This window comes from Varanus komodoensis, unplaced genomic scaffold, assembly GCF_004798865.1.
Source record: "Varanus komodoensis strain SLA01 unplaced genomic scaffold, ASM479886v1 scaffold12, whole genome shotgun sequence".
Lineage (NCBI taxonomy): Eukaryota > Metazoa > Chordata > Lepidosauria > Squamata > Varanidae > Varanus > Varanus komodoensis.
In genome coordinates, this window is record NW_025335349.1 from 4,101,221 (window position 1) to 4,121,371 (window position 20,151).

Sequence of the window (20,151 nt, forward strand, 5' to 3'; positions counted from 1 at the left end):
AGTTTTTCTGAATCATTCAATTGTTATCACTGCCAGTAAATTCTTATCTGGAATAAGTGCAGAATTGCTGGCTGAAGCTCATTTCACCCATTATACTGAGGCAAAGTTGGATTTGCCATTGACAGCCAGTCTCAGCCAGTAGCATATTTACAATACATATATCTGTAGCATTCACCTTACATTATTAGAAGTATATTAAAACACCTTAGGTGTAGTTGCATTTTTTCAATGAAAGCTATAGTGAAGTATAATGTTGACTTTCTGATGCATAAACAGGCGCCTTTCTTGTAAAACTTCAGGAGAGCACAGGTCAAGCTCATATCTTTTTGTGTGTGGGACAAAACATGCATTTCTTACCTGCAGTATCTTTATCACACAGGCATCTATAAGTATGCGGAGAGACACTACTGCAGTTGCCTTTGATACAACTACGTGGCTGGCACTGTCCAATTATTTCTGAACAGTTCTTGCCTTATTAAAAAAAAAGGAAAAAGTAAAGAAATTATGAACAGAACTTCCTTCCACATAAATTTTCTTATACAGAAGAATGAAAATGTACATATAATTATATTTATAAGCCTATAAATACAGGAAATGCCTTGCTTGAACATTAGCTAAAATGGCTGATTTGATATTAGGGATGGATCTTTAGCTTGTCACAGTTTTTCAGTTTACTAACTGAACTAAGTTCAGTTCAACTCTAGAAATATCTCCTGTTTTAAAAAAAAGAGTTTTTTATTTTAAAATTTGCATGAAAGTGTTAATGAATATTTTCTTCATACATACATTTTGTATGCATTTTATCTAAGCTACACATATTTGCAAACTACCTTCCTTATTGGTTCCTTTATTACATTTTTGTATTGACCGATAGTGGAAGCTCCCTGGGAGGTTCACAACAATGAAAGCTCTAAAATACAAAATTAAATACAGTTTAAAAGTTTAAAACTGTGATACAGAAGTAAGTAAAAGCCAGGGTGAAACCTAAGAGCAGTGCAAAGGTTTAAAGTACAACAAAGGATCTAAAACCAGAGTCTGGAAATGTCAAACTCCTGAAGAAAATTCTATGAAGCATCCTTTTGGAGGGAGCAGCAGTGCCTCTTTCCAGTGCCACAGGCAGCTCCTGCATGAGCACCAAAGCAAGTTCTATTTGTGAGGGGCTCGCCGGAAAAACAGCCCACCTGCGACTGCTCTGTAAGTAGCATCCCCCTTCCGTGTTAGCTGCTGCAATTGTAATGGAAGGAGATTGCTGGTTGTGCAACCAGGACTGCAAGACCAGGCCAAGGACAAGAGGAAGCCTGTGAATGCTTGGAAGGATAGATTCTGATAAGGTTTGTCCCAACCCTAGTGGGCAGTACACTAGCAGAACCCCTAATCCGCTTTGGGAATCTGATACAATGCAAAAATAACACTCAAATGGACAGGAAGCCTAGAAAGGGATTTGGAATTGCCATAGGCCACGGCACCCCCCATCCACTCAGGGCTCAGCTGGAAGAGACAATCACCTCCCATTTACCCCACCAAGGCCTCCGCAATGCATTCAGGTCAGCCCAAATCACAGATGAGGGAGATTTTGTACTGGGCTGAATGCTAGTGTCATCAGAGGTTGAGCTGATAAGACAGCCAGGAAGACATCTAATTGGAGAAAGAATCAGAAGAGGGGACAGATATAAGATGCTTAGCCCCTCTCCTGCTTCTCTTCAACTGGCTCGTTAATACACTGATGCCCTACTCCTCCCTACCCATGACTACACTAATAGAATCATCTTTGCCCTGCTCTCCCAACACAATACATAATTAGCAATTACTTTCTCTAACATACATATTTTTGGCATGGACACTGTGATTGGATAATTTCACTGAAATAAAATCAAAGAAATGTAAATTTTGAAGTTCAAGTCTCATGGTGCTTCAAAAGTTGAAAATTAGGTAAAATTCACAGCTAATCTTTCCTTCTCCCCTAGCTGATTCCATCTTCTTGGTCACTTCCACACCACTCTTTCCCCTTTGAGTGGGTGGCTCATGTGGTTCTATCCCATGCGAACGATACAGCTTCAGACGGGCCTGGGATAATCAACCTACTTAAGCACAAGATCAGTTTTTATCTTCTGAGCCTAAGACATGGATGTCTGATCCCACAATCCTCAGAAGAGGTTGCAGCTATGCCATCATTATGGGGAAGACTTAAATGGGGCTTTAGCAAAACCAAAGAGTAAAATCCAGAAAAATCATCATTAATCATCACAAGAGTATGGAGGATCCATATTAGGATGTTTGGTAAAACAACTGGTGGCCATCGTGTCTTTCTTGCTTGTGAGCATCTCATTAATGAAGAGCTTGTTATTTTGGAAAAGGAATTGCTGAGCTAAATGAGCATCCACTGGATCAAATCAGGCATACATTAGGGTTTTAACCATCTAAAAGATTTAGAAGGTAAATGTTCTAAATTCAGGAAAAATTTTTTTTCAAATATTTCAACATAGGACACCTAATATTTATTTTTCAGCATGATTTAGCAGCTGCCTGGAAATGCAGACATTTTTAGGATGAATTCTGCTTAAACATGCTGCTTACTGGAAATTACCAATCATAAATTGCTTGTGCTTTTACAGCATATGGGACTAAATACCGTATAATTATGCTTGTCATTTGAATTGTTGCTATACTGTTATTCACACTTGAGCAATTCTTCTAGGGCTTTTTTTAAAGAAATATTTAACACTATGAGAGTCATTGTTCTCTTTCTCACACCTGTGAGCTACAGCCACAACCCAGCCACAAATATATTAATCTCACTGGTTTATTTTTGTCCATGTGGTTTGCTGAGGTTTTACCTACAATGCTAACACAGTCTATTAAACAGCTTGCACTGTGCTCAACTCAGCTGGTTCCCAGCATTCTCAGTAAAGGTCTTAATGGAGGGATTGAAAATTCAGGCTTTTAAATGAAGTGGGTCGCACACGATCTTTAAACTGTGTTCCTCTGAAATAGGTAGTGAAAGAATCTACATACTTTCAATTTATTTTTTAAGGACTGGCAGTCTTTTCAAGGGATTCCCTTGGTCATATGTATATTCCCTGTAACACGTATATTGATGAATCAAGCTTTATTGTCACTGTTATAAACCTATAGGCAAAACTAGGGGTGATATTTGGCATCCAGGTTTGGGTTGTTGTTGTCTTGGTTCCCATTGGGACAATAGCATGGGAGTGGGACCCTTTAACTCGTTGCCCTACCAGGGTTCCGATCACCCCTGCCGCCGCCACCGCCACCACGCTCGCTTTTGCCATGGGTGAAATCTCTCAATAGTGCCAAAATGTGGTTCCACTTCCATTTGGGACTGTGTTGGAGAAAGGTTGAAGTCCTCCCATGGTCTTGATCCAGTTCTCAGCCCATGATATATCAGCTATTTATTCTCTGGCCTATTCACTTTTAAGTGCACACAAGTCCAAACTGCATGACAAATATCTTATCTAGTGTGGCACTGAAATAAATTTCTTCTTACCTGAAAACAATGGGGAGCATATGCATTCATAGGAATCACCAGCAGTTTCCCCTTTTTCCCTTTTGTCAATGCAGGAAGCATTATTGTCACAGGGTTTAGTGGAGCACATGTCAAATTCCTGGCAGAAGTGCCCTGAATAGGGCTGGTTGCAGTGGCAAGTGTATGTCGCATCCCAGAGATGACTTACACATCTGCCATGTCCAGAGCAAAAAGGTGCACTTGCAGATTGCTGACAAAGGTGTGGTTTCACCGTTATATTCAGTCTGAGTCCTAAATGACATAAAAATGGTCCCCGGTCTGGGATTTCTGCAAAGTAATGTGTTCCAGCTGCAAGCCACCGAGGGTCAATCTGGTGCATCCCGCTCAACCTGCAGTCAAAAAGTAGCTGCTTTGGAAGGATGTCTTTTTGCTGAGGGCACCTAAGAAATTCTTCCAAGGAAACATTTGCCAGATTCATTCCATGTGACTGAAAAGATGGCTCAGAAGAAATGAAGACTGTATCTCCTAGCTGAAGTTGCAAAGGACAAATCTGGGGATTATTTAAAGCTGTGTGCTCTCCATCATTCCTTGCACGTTCTGAATCTATATTCCAGCAGTCTGTGTAAAAGTTGGAACAGATGTTCTGGGTCAGGGACCATTTTACAACGTGCACCGTTGGCTGCATCTGCCATTCTGAAGTCACATATCTTTTGCACAAGGTCTGCCCATCCACAAGGAAGCCTTGAAGGAAATGCACTAAGAGAACAATGAACGGCTTTAGCTTCATTGTATGTTAGGCTAAGAAAAGTCTTTGAAATTGCCCTGTTTCTCGAAGACAGAATTGCTTTTTCCAGACGATGTGCAGTACATATCCTGCTAAAAGTATCTGCCTTTTCGTACTTCCTGCACGATTGCCTATGAAACAGAAAATATACAGATAAACATGTGAACAACAGGATCTGCTGAGTACAGCAAAATAAAAGGAAATAACCACAGGGAACAGCTCAGTGGTGCAGCACAGAACAGAAGCCCTTTCACCTCATGCTTCTTCACAATTGCAACCTGCTTGTTCACCCGCTTCTCATGTTGGCCTACCAAGCTGTGGTTAAAAGAGGGAGCAGGAGGCAGCACTGCCCACTTGCTCACCTGCTCTCTGCCTGCCAAGCAAGCGATAGCACTGATGAGAAAGAAGAGGAAACGGTAGCTGGTGAGAAGGTTGGAGATGCACTAAGGTTCCTTGTACTGGCACTTTACTGCATGCAGGAAGTCACGGGTTTGATTATGGGCATATACACTTTTACAAGGAGCAGGTAATGGGCAGAACCTCTGTCTAATATCCTGCAGAGCTGCTGCCATGCAGAGCAGCAATACTGAGCTGTATGAGGCAGCTTCCTAGTTTCTAGGTCTTATATGCGCAAACATATGCTTGATACTGCCTTTCTATACACATAGAAGATACTGGGAGCATAGCATGTAACTACGCTCAGAACCAAATGCCATCCTCATTCTAATAGGAGCATGGGAGAAACAAGTAGCAGATCACTTGTTTTATTTAGTTTTACACTTTTGTATACTGCCTTGTAGCAACATGGCTCTCTAGATGGTTTACATAATAAAAACCCAACAACATAAAACATCATAAATGATGCAATTGGCACTTGGCACTTCCTAAAAACATCCTGCTTCTGCCAATCAAAGCTGGGAAGGTTTAGTTTTCCATGTTTCTTATTATGGTGAATCTCTCTCTCTCTCTCTCTCTCTCTCTCTCTCTCTCTCTCTCTCTCTCTCTCTCTCTCTCTCTTATTCAGATTTCCCCTCACACTTATTTTATGCATGTATTGGAATACTTTTAACCTGCTATTTGTAAACAATATACCATAATGGAATATAAAAAATGACAATTCAACATATAATCATAAAACCAAAAGCAAAACTGTATAACCAGTATGAAAAGTGCAATAGTAAGTCAGACCAAGCTACAGTGACGGATTTTCTTCTTGGGTAGGAGAGTGAGCTCTTACTATAGACAGTGTTGGTGCTGGATATACCTCAGGGAGGCACTTTGAAATTTGGGGTGGGGAGGAGGGCAGCTACGCCAGATCCAGTTCCAAATCCAGTTTGTTATAGCTGATTGCACCCAGTGTGGGCCTGTTCAGAGAGCAGGTTCCAGTGACTCTGAAGCTTCAACTTGTCCCTGTCTCCAGAGAGCCCACTGGCGGTGGTAGCTCAGCACCATCCTCACTGCAAACTTATCCCATTGGAATTACCCACCCAGTCCTGAGATGGTATTGTGATATAATGACCAAGCAGCTTCCTGTCATCCCACCTTTGCTTTACAGGGGTATTTAATTCACAAGCACCATGTTATTGGTATCCTCTGAAGTGATTCTTGGTCCATGAACAAACTCATGGGAAAATGAATAGAAGAGATTGGATGAAGATTTGCATATCCCTGTTCAACATCGTTGCACATTTAATCCTTTATACAATTCTTCTTTGCCTATAATTTGGGACAGAAACCTCTTTGAAAATTGATGGGTCTTCCAGTAATTGAAAGAGTTGACTTGGAGAAGGAGGCTGCCAAGTTCTCAAGTTTTCCCTCTGACTCAATTGCATTCTACAGCTATATAATTTTGCAGCAACAACTAGTTTTTTCTATCCCCCAGTTGCTTTGCTCATCTATTTTCTTTCATATTTCAGTCTGGCTATACTTCCTATGCCCTTTGCCTTTCCTCTGTTCTGCATGTGTATGATAAAACTCCCTAAAAGCCATTTAATTGTCCATGCTTTCTAAAACACAAGACCTGCAGCTAAAGTATGTTTAAATGCATCTATTATTTCCTGACTAAAGGCTATTCTTGCCACACTGATCGTGACATGACCAGCAAGCCACAGTAGAACTTACTTGGGCTCTACTTTTCAACTAATCTAGGTAGCTAAAATTGAAAGCACACCTGTTTCTCTTGCTAGAGGCACTAGCAGTCCAAGGGAAAAGGGGACTACATAAAAAGGACTTTAGCATCAACTTGTAGCCTAAGTTAAGACAGTTAGTTACAACTAAGATGGAGAAATCGTGCTGAAGCCATAAGACAGATGTACAGAAGCCATATGGTCATTGACTTTTCTAATTTTCTACATGATAAACATTCTGGCTGTGGTTACCATTCCTTTTGGCAAAAGAATATTTTCTCTGGGATAAATGTTACATTTTTCCTGTAACCAATACTCCACGGGCTTGTTTACGTGTCCAGATGAATGACTCCTGTGTCAGTGCTGATACAGCACAACAATCAATTAATGAATGCTCCCCAGTATCCAGAATTTGCTATGTACTGTAAGCTATGTCAGGATTGAAAGGTTCTGGCCCTCCTTTCTCTGATGCGCTAGCTTTCATGGATCAGGGTGTGATTTCACAGGGTGCACACACGAGTGTTTCAATAGGTCACCTGGAGAACATATGTGAAACTGATTACACTCTATGGTGCCTATACAATCAACAGAAAATAGGAACTTAAGTATCTGGCATGAATAAAATGAAAGAACAAAATGCAGTGAAACAGCTAGGAATAGATCTGGGTCTGCATGACAAGAAATAAGGATCTCCAGACATAGCCTGCCTGGCACATAGAGTGACAGTGCCAGAAAAGCAAGCACAGAACTGGTTTGGACACAGAAGGGAGGAAAAGGCTTTGCTCGGTGCATGCATATGGACAATGGGGGTTGCTTTTGCCTCACATCTCGTTTTCTGAAAGAAAAAAGCAGCATATTTCATGTTAGCACTTCCATCCTAAATGTATTCTGAGGCAATTCCTATTCATTTTGAAGGTGTTAACTTTCAAGTAATATTCTTAAGGGCATTATCCAATGCTGGCAGTTCACCATATCCAGTCATTTTATGCTAGCAGGGGCAGCTGCTAATAGAATAGGCCTTTTTGGAGCACAACTCCAGAAACGAGTTCGAACAAGCTCTTCCAGCTTCTGACTGCGTTGCATGTGTGGTGCGGTGCCGGATACAACTGCTAAAGGAGCAGCCGTATTTTAATTTCACATTTATGACCCATTTGTAGTTTATAGCTGCCTCTTATTTATCTAGTTGCAAGGGTTCAACAATGGCAGCTACTTGCTTGGTCTCCTTCATGCACTCCTTCTGGGGCTAGCAATGGGCTTGTGCTATCTTCCTTTCTTTAAAAGTACCTGATCCCTCTTGGCAGATCAAGAGGAACACTAGGATGTTGCATGTTAGCATTCAAATAATGTTGTTAGTGACAGATGCATGTTTTCTCTCCTTCTTCCCTCTTAATTTCTGCTAATGATGAACCAGTCACATAACCAGTTGCTGAAACAGGAAGTCATTAAAGCAGGAAACAAAGTAGAAAGTATGAAAATCAGCCAACAAAGGAAGCATAGTCATGTGAACCCATGTAGAAGTATACAACGCTAAGCGTGTTTTGTAAGAACATTTCCATTTTAGCAAGTCACTTGATTAAAAAGTAAACACCCTGCCATTCTGTTCTAAATGAGAGCCCATGATCGCAATAAAATCACTGAAATAAAGATATAACGCTGATTGAACAAATATACAACAAACAATATAAGCAGCAGTAAGAAAAATCCATCAGAAATAGGATTGGTAATAGCAACACCTAGAAAAGGGTTGAAATGAAAAGCTTCTTGGAAGATTAGTGTCTTTACTTTCTTACGGAAGTAAGGAGGAAGCAAGCCAAATGATGTTTCCTGTGCAATCTTGTCCTGAGTCTTTGTGACATCTCAGAGAAACTCTTTCTGGTGTATGTATACACTCTGCATCTACTGGTGGCTGGGATGGAGCAAGGCTCTTCTTCCCATTGACCACAGCATGTGGCCAGATTCATGTAAATTTATTTTATTTATTTATTATTTGGAATTTTTGTATGCCATCCCATTTGCATAAGCCTCGGGACGGCTTCCAACATCATAAACAAACAGATTATATAGACAAGAACATATAAAATCTGGAATTCATCCTGGCTAAAAGATTTTAAAACCAATACATAATAATTATTAAAATATCATTTAAATAAAAAGGTCTTGGCCTGGTGCCAAAAAGCAAATAACGACGGTGCCAGGTGGACCTCTCTGGGGAGCGCATTCCATAAGTGGGGTGCCACCACAGAGAAAGCCCTCCTCTGGGTACTCTCCCTCCTAATAGCTTTCACGGAGGGTTCCTGGAGAAGGGCCTCTGCTGCTGGTCTCAAGGGGTGGGAGGGCAAATATGGATGCAGCTGTTCCTTTAGATATTCCGGTCCCAAGCCGTTAAGGGCTTTATAGGTGCTAACCAGCACCTTGAATTGGGCCCAGATTTTGATGGGGAGCCAGTGAAGCTGGTAGAGGACTGGGGTTATATGAGAATAACACCCAGTCCCCGTCAGCACCATCTCAAGTTTCTGGACTGTCTTCAAGGGCATTACAGAAGTCCAATCAGGAAGTAACCAATGTATGTGTCAAATGCAAGCAATCTCTTAGGTATCCTGATCCCAAACCTTTAAGGGCTGTAAGGGTTCAAGCCACCACTTTCAGTGGAGTTCAAGACAGATTGGAAGCCGGTGATGATAACCCTATATTGTATGATGTGATTGTAAAAGAGTTCTCATAAAATATATAACTGTTCCATCTGAAATGACTTTCAAAGGCAGCATGCTATAGAAAGCTAACCTGGATGAAGCCATCATGTTTGTAAGTGGCAAGGCAGACTTTATAGTAGACAATCAGTATCTGGTAGCTTTAAAATTTCTAGATAAGAACTTCGAGAGCTTCTCCTCACCTCAATGTGGAAAAAGTGGTTAAAACTATATAGTAGAGGAATAAAAAGCTTAAATTTGAGACTGCCACCAGAGATAATTTCTCTAGTATATTGACAAAATTATCACAAAAGGCAAAAAGCTAAAATTGTCTACTGCTATATACAAGCATTTTCAAGGAACTGGTGAATTAGTTTGCCCTATTTCTGCATTAATCTGTACATTTTAAAAATTCTGTATAAAGTTTTACATTTTAATATGCATTTAAATGCACATTTCTTCAATGTATTTTCTCTCAAAATATGCATTTCTAAATAGATAGCTACTCTTTCAAAATTTGCCTCATTAAATCTACTGGTAATGGGGTTTTTTGAGCTCTGAATGTCATCAAAACATTTGGGACATGTGAAAGTTGGTGGATAATTATGTTTTATCCTTGAATTAGTCTGGCATGCTTGGATCAAGTTGGACTATATCAGATTCAGAAATACTGAATTCCTCAAGCATTTCCATCCATTTCTGCTTTATTGCCTTTGTATAACCATAAAAAGCCTATTCCTGAGCATGGCTTGTTTGGAAACACAATGTTGGCCAAGACTGATGGACACAGATGATGACAAAGCATAGCTGTATTCTAAAAGCCACCATGGCCTGGATCACTTCACGCAGAGTTTCTAGGGAGGAATCGTATTTATGATTAGAGGAAAGAGCAGATTATTAATTGCTGTTTACTGCCTCATGAGACTTGCTCACTTCTGCCTGCCAATTCAATGCAGAATTTTAAAGTCAATATTTAATTTTAAAGACAATTGGAAGAACCATATAGGCAGGCTATTAAAATATTATTGGCATTTAAAATACAGAAGGATCCTCAACATAAATGGAAAACCCAAGCAGAAGAGCCAATTCTCATTAATTGCTTGCCACACACTATCCTGGGAGGTCTGCATGGGATCCAGAAAGCTTCCATGTGCATTTCTTACATCTGACTGCTGTTTTTGCTGCTGTGTTGGCAGTGCTGTGACTCCTTTGGAGCCATTTCTGTGATAATTTATTTCCCTCCATGGTCCAAATATTATCACTGATTCCATTGCTGATTTCATTATTCCATTCAGAAACACATTATACTGTTAAACAATACTCAGCAATGCACATTAGATTTGCCTTCTGCTGCTTCTGTTGCCTTTGCTTTCAAGCTGAGCATCTAAGAATTCCAAATCAGTGTTTTCCATTCCCATACAAATATGCTGTGATTTTAGCATGAGATACTGGCCCTTTCCTATGCTTAAGAAAAGGGATCCCACCTATCAGATACATTGCAAAAATACAACTAGCCTCACTTCACTTCACCAAATATCCATATGCACTGAAGCTCAGGCAGCTGCATTGCTGGTCAGGACAGGGACTGTGAGTTAACAGGATGATATTTAACTGCTCCGCCCCCCCCCCCCCGGAATATTTTATCTAGGGGAAAGGCCTAGCTAATCATGAGCCTCAGTGCTCTCTGTGAACAAGGCAGCAACTCATTATAAACTGAACAGGATGCGTTATCAATGATGACACCATTTGCATATGCATATTTCTGTTTATTTGTGAAAATTTAGAAGGAAATATATTTCACCTCTGTGCTGAAGATTGCTGGGGTGAGGAGGGGCAGTATGCCTTAGCCGACTGCTGTCCAGGTCCTCACTATTGATGGGCAACGTCAAGTCCCTTGTTCTCCCTTCTGATGGTGCTTATCGTATGCTGATAAGGATCAGACTTGCACAGAAAGTTAACACTGTAGCTAACAGCTACTTCTATTATACTCTTTTTTCAGTGCATGGGGGGTTTCCAGGACCAGGAAGTAACACCCACCCCCCTTTGCAACTTGAAACAACTTTGCTGGATGAAATTGTGCTGATGTAATAGCACTGAAAAACAATTACAGCTTTGCTGCTATTGTCACTACAGTGTACAACCTGAAGGGAACTCTTGGCAGTGCTTGGATTGGTTCCAACTTTTCCTCTGCTAGTTTTCTATCCATCTACCAAAGGACTTAATTGCTATAAGGTCTTCAGAAATGGAACCTGCACAACACGGAGGAGTGTTAGGAGCAATCATTTCAACTTCCTTGGTCATCTTTCCAGTCCATGCATCAAGCAGGGCATTGATAGGATCACTAGCTCTAGTAGCAGGGGATTCTTTCAGAGCAGTGAGGAATTCTGCCTGATCCATTAGGCTCCAGGATCAGGACATGTGAACAGGATTCCCACACTAGCATAAGTTCAGGGTTCCAGCAAATCTAAGCCACATTTCACAGAACACTCTCATATTCACAGAACACTCTCATCCTGGTCAGTAATGGACAGATCAAGAATATTCCTTGCCATGCATGTCAATCAAATATTAACTGAGACAGGCTCATGCCTGCCAGGAAAACTTGAGCTGTTCCAAATGAGCATTCATGTGCATGAATATTAAAGATTTTCAACTCAAACCAAGCAGGCATATCCATCCCATGCAATAACTAAGAGCAGTAAAAGAACTGGCATGAACAAACTGGTGAAAATGAATTATTTTCAAAAGGAATAATATAGTAATTTTATCCAGGCAAGTACAAGCATTGAAACAAACAATAAGACAGAGTATAAACATGCTGTGTACTAATCACTATATTGCCAAAAACAACTAGTTCCAGAGATGACCAAATTCATTTGACCAAGGTCCAGTGGTCTCACATTGAAAATAATAAATAAAATACTATGGAGTTATGGAAAGAAACAGCAAAGAATCTTCCTGAGTTTTTTATTATATGAATATTAAAGATGAAACTATCAGAGTATAACAAATCCACATCAAACTTCTCAGATATGGTGGTCATAGGTCAGAATGAGCCTCTCACTACTGATCTGTTACTGGAAATTGCAGATATAAATTCTTTTCTGTAACACAGCAGGGGCCATCCTGGCCATCCTGAAATGCAATCTGCATTTCACAAATCTATTCACAAATGCTCAAATTGCAAAGAAACTGCATTCATTTGTATACAAGAGTTCTGGAAATAGGTGATCACACTTGTAATGCAACTAAGTAGGACAGGTTACCCATTCAAATTGCTAAGATGAACCGTGTACAGGGCCCTGAATAGTAACAGGTAAGAATTAGCATTACCCAGCATTCTGACAACTGAAAGGATGGAGGTCCCCTGGGCATATCTTTTATCTGGTATCTTTTGAAGATATGGTTACAGGTCAAAGTAGCCCCATAAGTGTCTATCAAGGATTTTACATAAGAAGCTTACAGAGTTTTACAGTTTTGTACCTTCAGTGTGTATTCGAAAAATTCTGGACAATTTAGAATATGGTAATGATGTTTTCAATTGGAAATGCAAGGATTGCATTGTCAATACCTTTTAAATATAGTTCTACATGCTTTAGTTGTCTCTTCCATTTTTGAGTAATGACTGCCTGATACTACACTTATTCATAAGTAGATTCCAAACAAGTTCGATGGAGCTTAATACCTAGTAAATATATTCATTCATTCAAAATATTGTTATGCTACCCTTCAACAAAACTGACTCCATGGTGGTGTTTAGAATTTATTTTACTTTTTTAAAGCTTCTATAGGCCGTCCCAGTATTGGCATCTTGGGACGAATTACAGTCTGCAGTAGCCGATATCCTTCCCTTCCCTGCACCCCAGAGTGCCCTCAGTTGCGGCTGTTCAATGACCAGGAACATGAGTGTTCCTCAGTTGCAGGAGTTCCTCAGTATTGGCTCAGCCCTTGTTTTACACTTAAGGCTCATGATGCAGTAGGGGAAATGTAGGTGACTCAGTATCATTAACCCGAGCCGTCTTAATAACGTGTTATTCTGAAACATGCTTTCCCTCTGAAAACAGTTGTGTCCCATTTAGAAGTATGTGGAACAGTATCTCTAATCTGAACCACTTCATCTGGATAGTTTCTTTTCAAGGTACAGATAGAAAAAGAAAGAGATCTTCTTGTTGAACAGGTGATAATCTTCAATCAACTGTTTTTGGAGGCATTTTTTTTATTTTTGTTCATACTCCAAAAGCAGGCTCCCCATGGTATCTCTATGCCACAACTGGACTCTTTTATCATCTTACACCAGGTTTTATTATTTAGCATTTAAAAAATGAGCCTCGGGCTCCATGAGAACACTGCTCTCATTTAATCGTTGAGCAGCAGGTGCTCAAAAACCATGCTGGGCAAAGTTCAGCATTAAAACATTCTGTTAGATGTGCTGAGATTTTAGGAAAGATTTACTGGGTGTTTCTTCCCTTTGAAAAGTAGCCCTTTTTGCAGGTGTTCTCAGACACATCTTTCTTCAGACAGATGTACCTGTGTAATCTGATTTTTGTGAGGTGAGCCGTGCCAGAATGATTTCCACTTATATCAGTGGAAGCTGTTCAACATGGCACTGCTTCTATGACCCACAGAATGTCATCAACATGGGAGGCCTCTAAGCTTTTTGTGCAATGCTTATCCGTGCAAAATGATTTTTTTTAAACTTCTGCAATAGACAAAACTTTCTCTAATTTGAATACTCCAGGTCAAAGTTCATCCCGAAATCTCAAAATCAAGTCAAGTCAGAAAACTAGAATATGAATGTGTCAGATTGGAATGTTGAAACATGCATTTTCACCAGCCATGTAGTGTAGGTGCTGTGTTGCACTCTTAGAATTTATACCTTCCCACTTATCACAACTCCTTTGTTAGCTAATTATTAGATTCTATGACACATTATTATAAAAACATTCTTCTTGATCTAGTAAGCTCCCTTCTTGGTATTTAAGCAAAGGCCAGCTTGCTCAGTGAAAGCAAAAACTGTTTCCAATATTGTCACTTTGCAAATTAGAAGATTTACTAGATTTGAGCATGGATGTAAGGTTTTATAACCACATTTTGCATGAAACACCTGACCAGAAGTAGAATAAAATGTGAAATTGTCTACTCTTTAAAGTGTACCATAACAGCTGCCTCCTACCAGATCAAACAGTCAGAGTCATTGGCGTTTCAAGTCACCTGCTATATTACCAATACATCAATAAATAAACAAACAAATCCCAAAGATCAAATCTGGGCTCTTCTTTACATACAGAGTGTGAGCTCAGTCTTCTTATGATTGAAAACCACCTTGAATGCTAGTTTCTTAGCAGAAAAATGGAGTACAAACTACATGAATGCTCTGAGAGCCAGCATAATGGTAGAGTGTTGGATTGGGATATGCAGATTCAGTCGCCACTTGGCCATTAAGTTTACTGGGTGCCTATGGACCAGTCACAGTCTCTCAATTTATTTCATGGGGTTCTTGTGAGAATAAGATGGATAGGAAGAGGAGGATTATGCAAGTCACCTTGAGCTCCTTGAAGGAAAAAAGCCATCCCGCGGCTGTGTAGCAATGGGAACGGCATAAAAAAACTTTAAATAAATAAAGTGGGATAGAAATAAAACCAATAAATAGGTCAATATCAAAGAATGTATGAGAATTTCAGTTCAGTTTCAAAGTCATGAGAATTTGCCCCATTTGCAGCCTTGAATGTCAAAATAAACTTGCATATTCTTGAAATTGGGCTCACGGTACATCTTTTTAAATGCATAATTAAAAATGTGCATTAAAGGGGAGAAACATCTCACCTTTTCACTCTTTAGCCAGTGGGGGAAAGCATGGGCTTTTGAAAAGTGTTCGGAGACATGTACACTTTCCCTATTAAAATGAGAAGTAAAATATGTCACAAATGGAAATAGGATGGAAAGGAACTGAACACTGAAGTGGAGATCAGGCACTCTTGGTGAGCCTGAGCATCTTTGGTTTTCCTGCCCCACGTGCTATCACTGCACAGAGCACAATCATGCTTGCTTTTGCGCCATAATTTTTGGAAGATGATCCAAATGAATGGATCGTATGGGTTTCCTTGCACCAGGTGACTCCATAATCAGCACAAAGAAGCTTGTTTGACACTAGTGGTATCCATTTTGTATTAAGAAGCCCCCACTTACTTTCTGAGGAGACATGTGTCTAAGATCATTCTAAAATTGAAGAGGGGATCCTTTCCAAACTCTAGCCGGCATGCTGCATGGCAATTCCTTGTTTTTGAACTAGAGAGCAGCATCTACTTTGCATGAATTAATTCCACTCTGTGTACAAGCATCCAGAAAGGGTAATAATTTAGGGAGAATGATTTTAAAATAGCGCTAAGCTCAGTTCAGTTAGGCACAGAGAATTATTAAGGCTCCTATGTTTTAATTCAAGATCAAATATCCTAACAAGCACAAATGTTGAGCTTAAAATTGGATTTCACAGATGGAAAAGTGGCTGTATTGCTATTTTGAGATGTATGAATATAAAAGATCACTCATCCACAAAGAAGTAATTGTGACTGTCTTAAGTTCATATTTAAATCCCATCGATGATTCAGCATATTGCTTTGCATGGAGCAAGGAAACTGATGAAATGCTTTAAACAAAATCAGTTCATGAATAAAACAGCTCAAATATAGTTCTACATACAGCAAGTGCTCCTATATAGAGGAGCAAAGTAAAAATCAATTATCTGAATTGGTATCTTGAGACTTATGATAATATTTCATTTTTTAATTGAATATCACAAATTTTCTGATTCAGGGCCTGCCTTCACAGGGCTATCATGCCAATGAAAAAGGCAAAGTATATGATCCAGCACTGAAATTGCTCTGTTTTTACATAATTGCATGGGTACATACACTGGATCCACAGAAAGACAAACCAGTGGGTCCTAGATTAAATCAAGCCATAGCTTTTCTTAGAGGAAGAAATGACAAAGCTTAGCCTGACATACATCAGGCACATCATGAGCAGGTAAGTCTCATTGGAGAAGACAATCATGCTTGGGGAAGTCAAAGGCAGATGATGAAAGAAAAGACCAAATATGGGATGGACTGAATCCATGAAGGAAACCACAGCCTTGAACATGGAAGAACTGAATGGAACTGTCATGGACAGGACTTTTTGGTGGGCTTTCATTCATGGGATCACCATAAGTCAGAGGTGACTTGACAGCACAGAACAGCAACAAATGGGTGTGATAAATTCCTGTACCTTAGGATTGTAAAGCATCGCTTTTATTAAAGGTGCTACATAAAAAGCTGGCTTGCCCGGTCTCCTTTGTTAATCACATAAATAGGGGACAAATGAGTCAAGGAAGTGAATTTGGTCGAGTACTCACTCCTTCTCTCCACAACCTGATAATTGTATTAGCCAACAGTGGGATGGGATTGGCTACAGGGATCTGTATGCAGTACATATACATATATTTGCTCAGCCTAGTACAAACTTGTAATACAAGTCCCCACTCCATGAAACAAATTTTTCTTTTTCTTTTTTTTTTTTTTAATTTCAAAACTGGACTATTGACATGGGTCTTTTAGGTTATTCAAGTCTCTTTGTTTAAGCGCCTTACATTTCTGCCTGATGACCATTCTCCCTTAAAAGACCATTCATTTCACACACTTGAAATCTACTCTTGGTAATTCTATTTGCATGAGGTGTTAACATCTCCCAAACAGATTGTGTTGGGCATCTTCAGTATGAATGAACTGCTGAAATTGAATTATTTTCAGAAGAACTTTAGTATAACTTTACAAGCACAGGCAGTCGAACAAACAATAGAAACCAGTATATACTTCTTATAACTGGCTAATTCCTATATTATCAAAAAGAATCAGTAACAGAGATGACCAAAGCATTTGACCAAGATCCAGCATATGACATGATACTATACATATACTATATATGTCAATGTGTGTATGTTCACATAGTTAACAGTTCAAGCCCCTCACAGACAATTAGCTGGCATGTGAAATCTGCTATGTCCACCTCAAGTAAATACACACGTGCATGTTTGTGCTTATATATCCTACTTGTTAGTTATATAGCACAATGTATGGATGCATTCTTGAGAAACTCATCAGTTCATGCAATTCATGGACCTTACTAGATCAAAATTGCTATCAGCACAGACTTATGGACATTTATATCAGGTTGTTATAAAACTGAATGGTACTCATGTCCCCTTCTGAGTATACAGTTCTGATATACACTAGGAAATGCTATGCTTCTGAAAATACATTTTCCGGAAGAAAATTAACATTTTCAAACAGGTTGAAAACACAACTTACCATGCAGAAAACTACATATCCCCACACACCGAGTTCACCCCAAATACTACAGGAAGCATGCTGGAAGCTTCCTTGTAGGAAAACTAAATATAAATGTTGAGATGGCTTAGATCTTTCTTGACCACTTCATTGCAGACACAGGTGTAGTGGGTGAAGCTTTATTAAGTTCCTTAAAGGAAACAACCCCCAGCCACCAAAATTCACTGTCAGAAATTAATAACAATTTTTTCCTAAATTAATCCACCCTAGATAAAATATAATAGCTAAATGTGTGCATGCTTGCATGCATGTGTGTTTAGTTGCTGTAAGTATTTATTTTAAAACATAATAACTCAATTTCTTCATTCAAGTTAACTGAAGAGTCTTGAGAGTGTAAATCCAATTGAGTTCCCTTTGTTATATCTGTTGTCCTTGAGCCTCAACCTTTTCTAGCAGCAGAACATCCAGGTTTGACCACAGTTGAGGAAAAGTTGGACAAGAGGGGCATCTTTTCATTTTTTATGCAAATTTTGTCTTCACAGATTCTGGTTTCAATAGCATTCATTGCAATATCCACATATACTTTTTGCAGAGGCATACAAAAGGCATACAATCCTTTTGTATTACAGTTAAAGAGCACTTGATAGAAATATCTGCAGGGTTAAGAAACACCTTCCACTCTCAGAGCTGTTACCTACACAACAATCATCAGTGCGGAAAGGACCTTCTTAACATATTGTTTTCTCAATCCCATTGGGCTTAAATCTGTAACCACTATGTACAAATGTATATACCTTTAAAACCCAACCAACTCCTATGTTCTAATACTGTGGCATGTGGTGGTAACAACTTCAGGACTGAGACTAACTGCCAGTCCTGAACATGTGCAATTTACTGCAATTGCCTAGATTAGGTAACATTACATAGAAAGGAGTATTTATTGTTTTAAAAAACCCTTTCCCCCATTGTTCTGCTCTGCATATGAAAAGTGAACAATGCTGAACAATGATAGAATTGACACTTGCATTGGTATTGTTGTTATATACTTGAATACAGGAGGTGGTGGTGGTGCGGAGACATCAACCGGAATAAAGAAAGAAGAATAGGATAGTCATTTAGTTGTTCAAGCACAGGATTCAGTGTAATGCAGTTCACTGAGTCCCTATACATCAGAAAAGAAAAGGAAACCATTTCTCTAGAAAGTTATCAGGATAATTAGACTTTGGCAACATTTTATCTATGTTTGGATAGCTTTTCCATTGTCAGCTGATCCCAGACCTTTGAATGCTTACTGCCAGATATATCACTTGAATGTTAGTTACCTGCTATTAGGATAAGATGTGAAGAGAGTAGAGAATCATCTTCTGGGCCATAACATTGGAGTGTGGAATCCCTCAGCAACTGATACTCATTTTATAATCCTAAGAGTTTAACAGAATAGTATTTTCCAGCTTGCTTACTTTTTATAGGATCTTCTGAATTTTCTACAATAGAGTCTGATTATACCGCTCACAAGCTGGGTTCTCTATGCCAAACTGCCTTTTGATCAGACACACTGTTGTACTCCATGGTGAATAACATTTTCAGGATGTCTGAAGACAGAATAATGAAAATAGGTACTCTCTCTCAGCCTGAGCCCTTTCTGGGTAGCTTGCTGAAAGGAAGGCTGCTTGAAGGCCTCTGGAGGAAGACAGGCCTGGACCACTACACATACTGGGCCTGTATGTGTACCCCACCTGTACTGGGGTAGCAAAGGCTTTAGCTGGTTGTTTTAGGACCTGGTAGAAATTCTTTGGCTTTTCTGCAAATGACAACTGGTTAGCAAGCTTGTGTGGACTCTACTTAATGCTCAGGCATCATAAAATATTAGAAGCAATGGAAAAACTCCCATATAGTAAGCTCACCTGACTTATTAATAGCAATGGAGAATGTATTTTACCTATTTTATACAATGAGGCATAAAGCAAAGCACTTTTAAATTCTGTTGATTTATCCAGGAAAATCCATAACAAGCCATGGATAGGATTGTACCCTAAATCAGTTGGAATACAATGAATCCTGACTTGTACTCTACTAGCTTGGTCTTTCTGCACCTCTCTCAGTATGGTCAAAATCATATATATAGCTGCTAAAATATGCAGACTGGATATAGACAGGCTTAGAAAAGACCCATTAAAATCAATGGGACATAAGTTAGTCACAGCTAACATAAACCTCATCATTTTCAGGGGCTCTATTCTTATTATATTATTACATTCTTATTTAACCCATTAGGCAGCATTCCATGGTCTCATTCTAAACATTTAAATAGTGTTAGTAAAGCTCTGCTTAATCTTTAGTTGCACAAAAATAATGTGCACGTGGTCATACAATAGGTTGTGCTTGTGCAAATGTAACTTCTGTTGGACTCTCCTCTTGTGCATAGTTCAGAACCCAGCTGGATATGTTCCATTCTGTTTTTCTTTGGGTAGATTTTACCTTCCCATTCCTTTTCACTCCTTTTCCTTTTTCCATATTAATTTACTCATGCCATTGGAATATCTGCCTCAAAATATTTTACTATTCATTATACTTAACCTCGCAAAATGCTGAAATTGGCATGTTTCAGGTTTTTAATTTCTTTCAATTAAATAATGTTTTCTATGAACCAAGTACATTTTTCCCAAAAGAAGCACTTTCCCTTTCTCATTTAAGAACTAATAATAATTTATAGTTATTAATATAATAGTTTTGCCTTTCAAACTCCTCA

At 39.2% G+C, this 20,151-nt stretch overlaps 1 protein-coding gene across 1 annotated transcript; it reads right to left on the reverse strand.

The window, feature by feature from the left end:
• Positions 1–316: 316 nt before the first annotated feature.
• LOC123019007 (protein eyes shut homolog) lies at positions 317–11,478 on the reverse strand. Its single transcript, XM_044421444.1, has 3 exons — positions 11,292–11,478; positions 3,506–4,240; positions 317–471 (listed from the first exon to the last, which is right to left on the reverse strand). The coding sequence occupies exons 1-3, from the start codon at positions 11,476–11,478 to the stop codon at positions 317–319; spliced, it is 1,077 nt and encodes a 358-aa protein (XP_044277379.1).
• Positions 11,479–20,151: the final 8,673 nt, after the last annotated feature.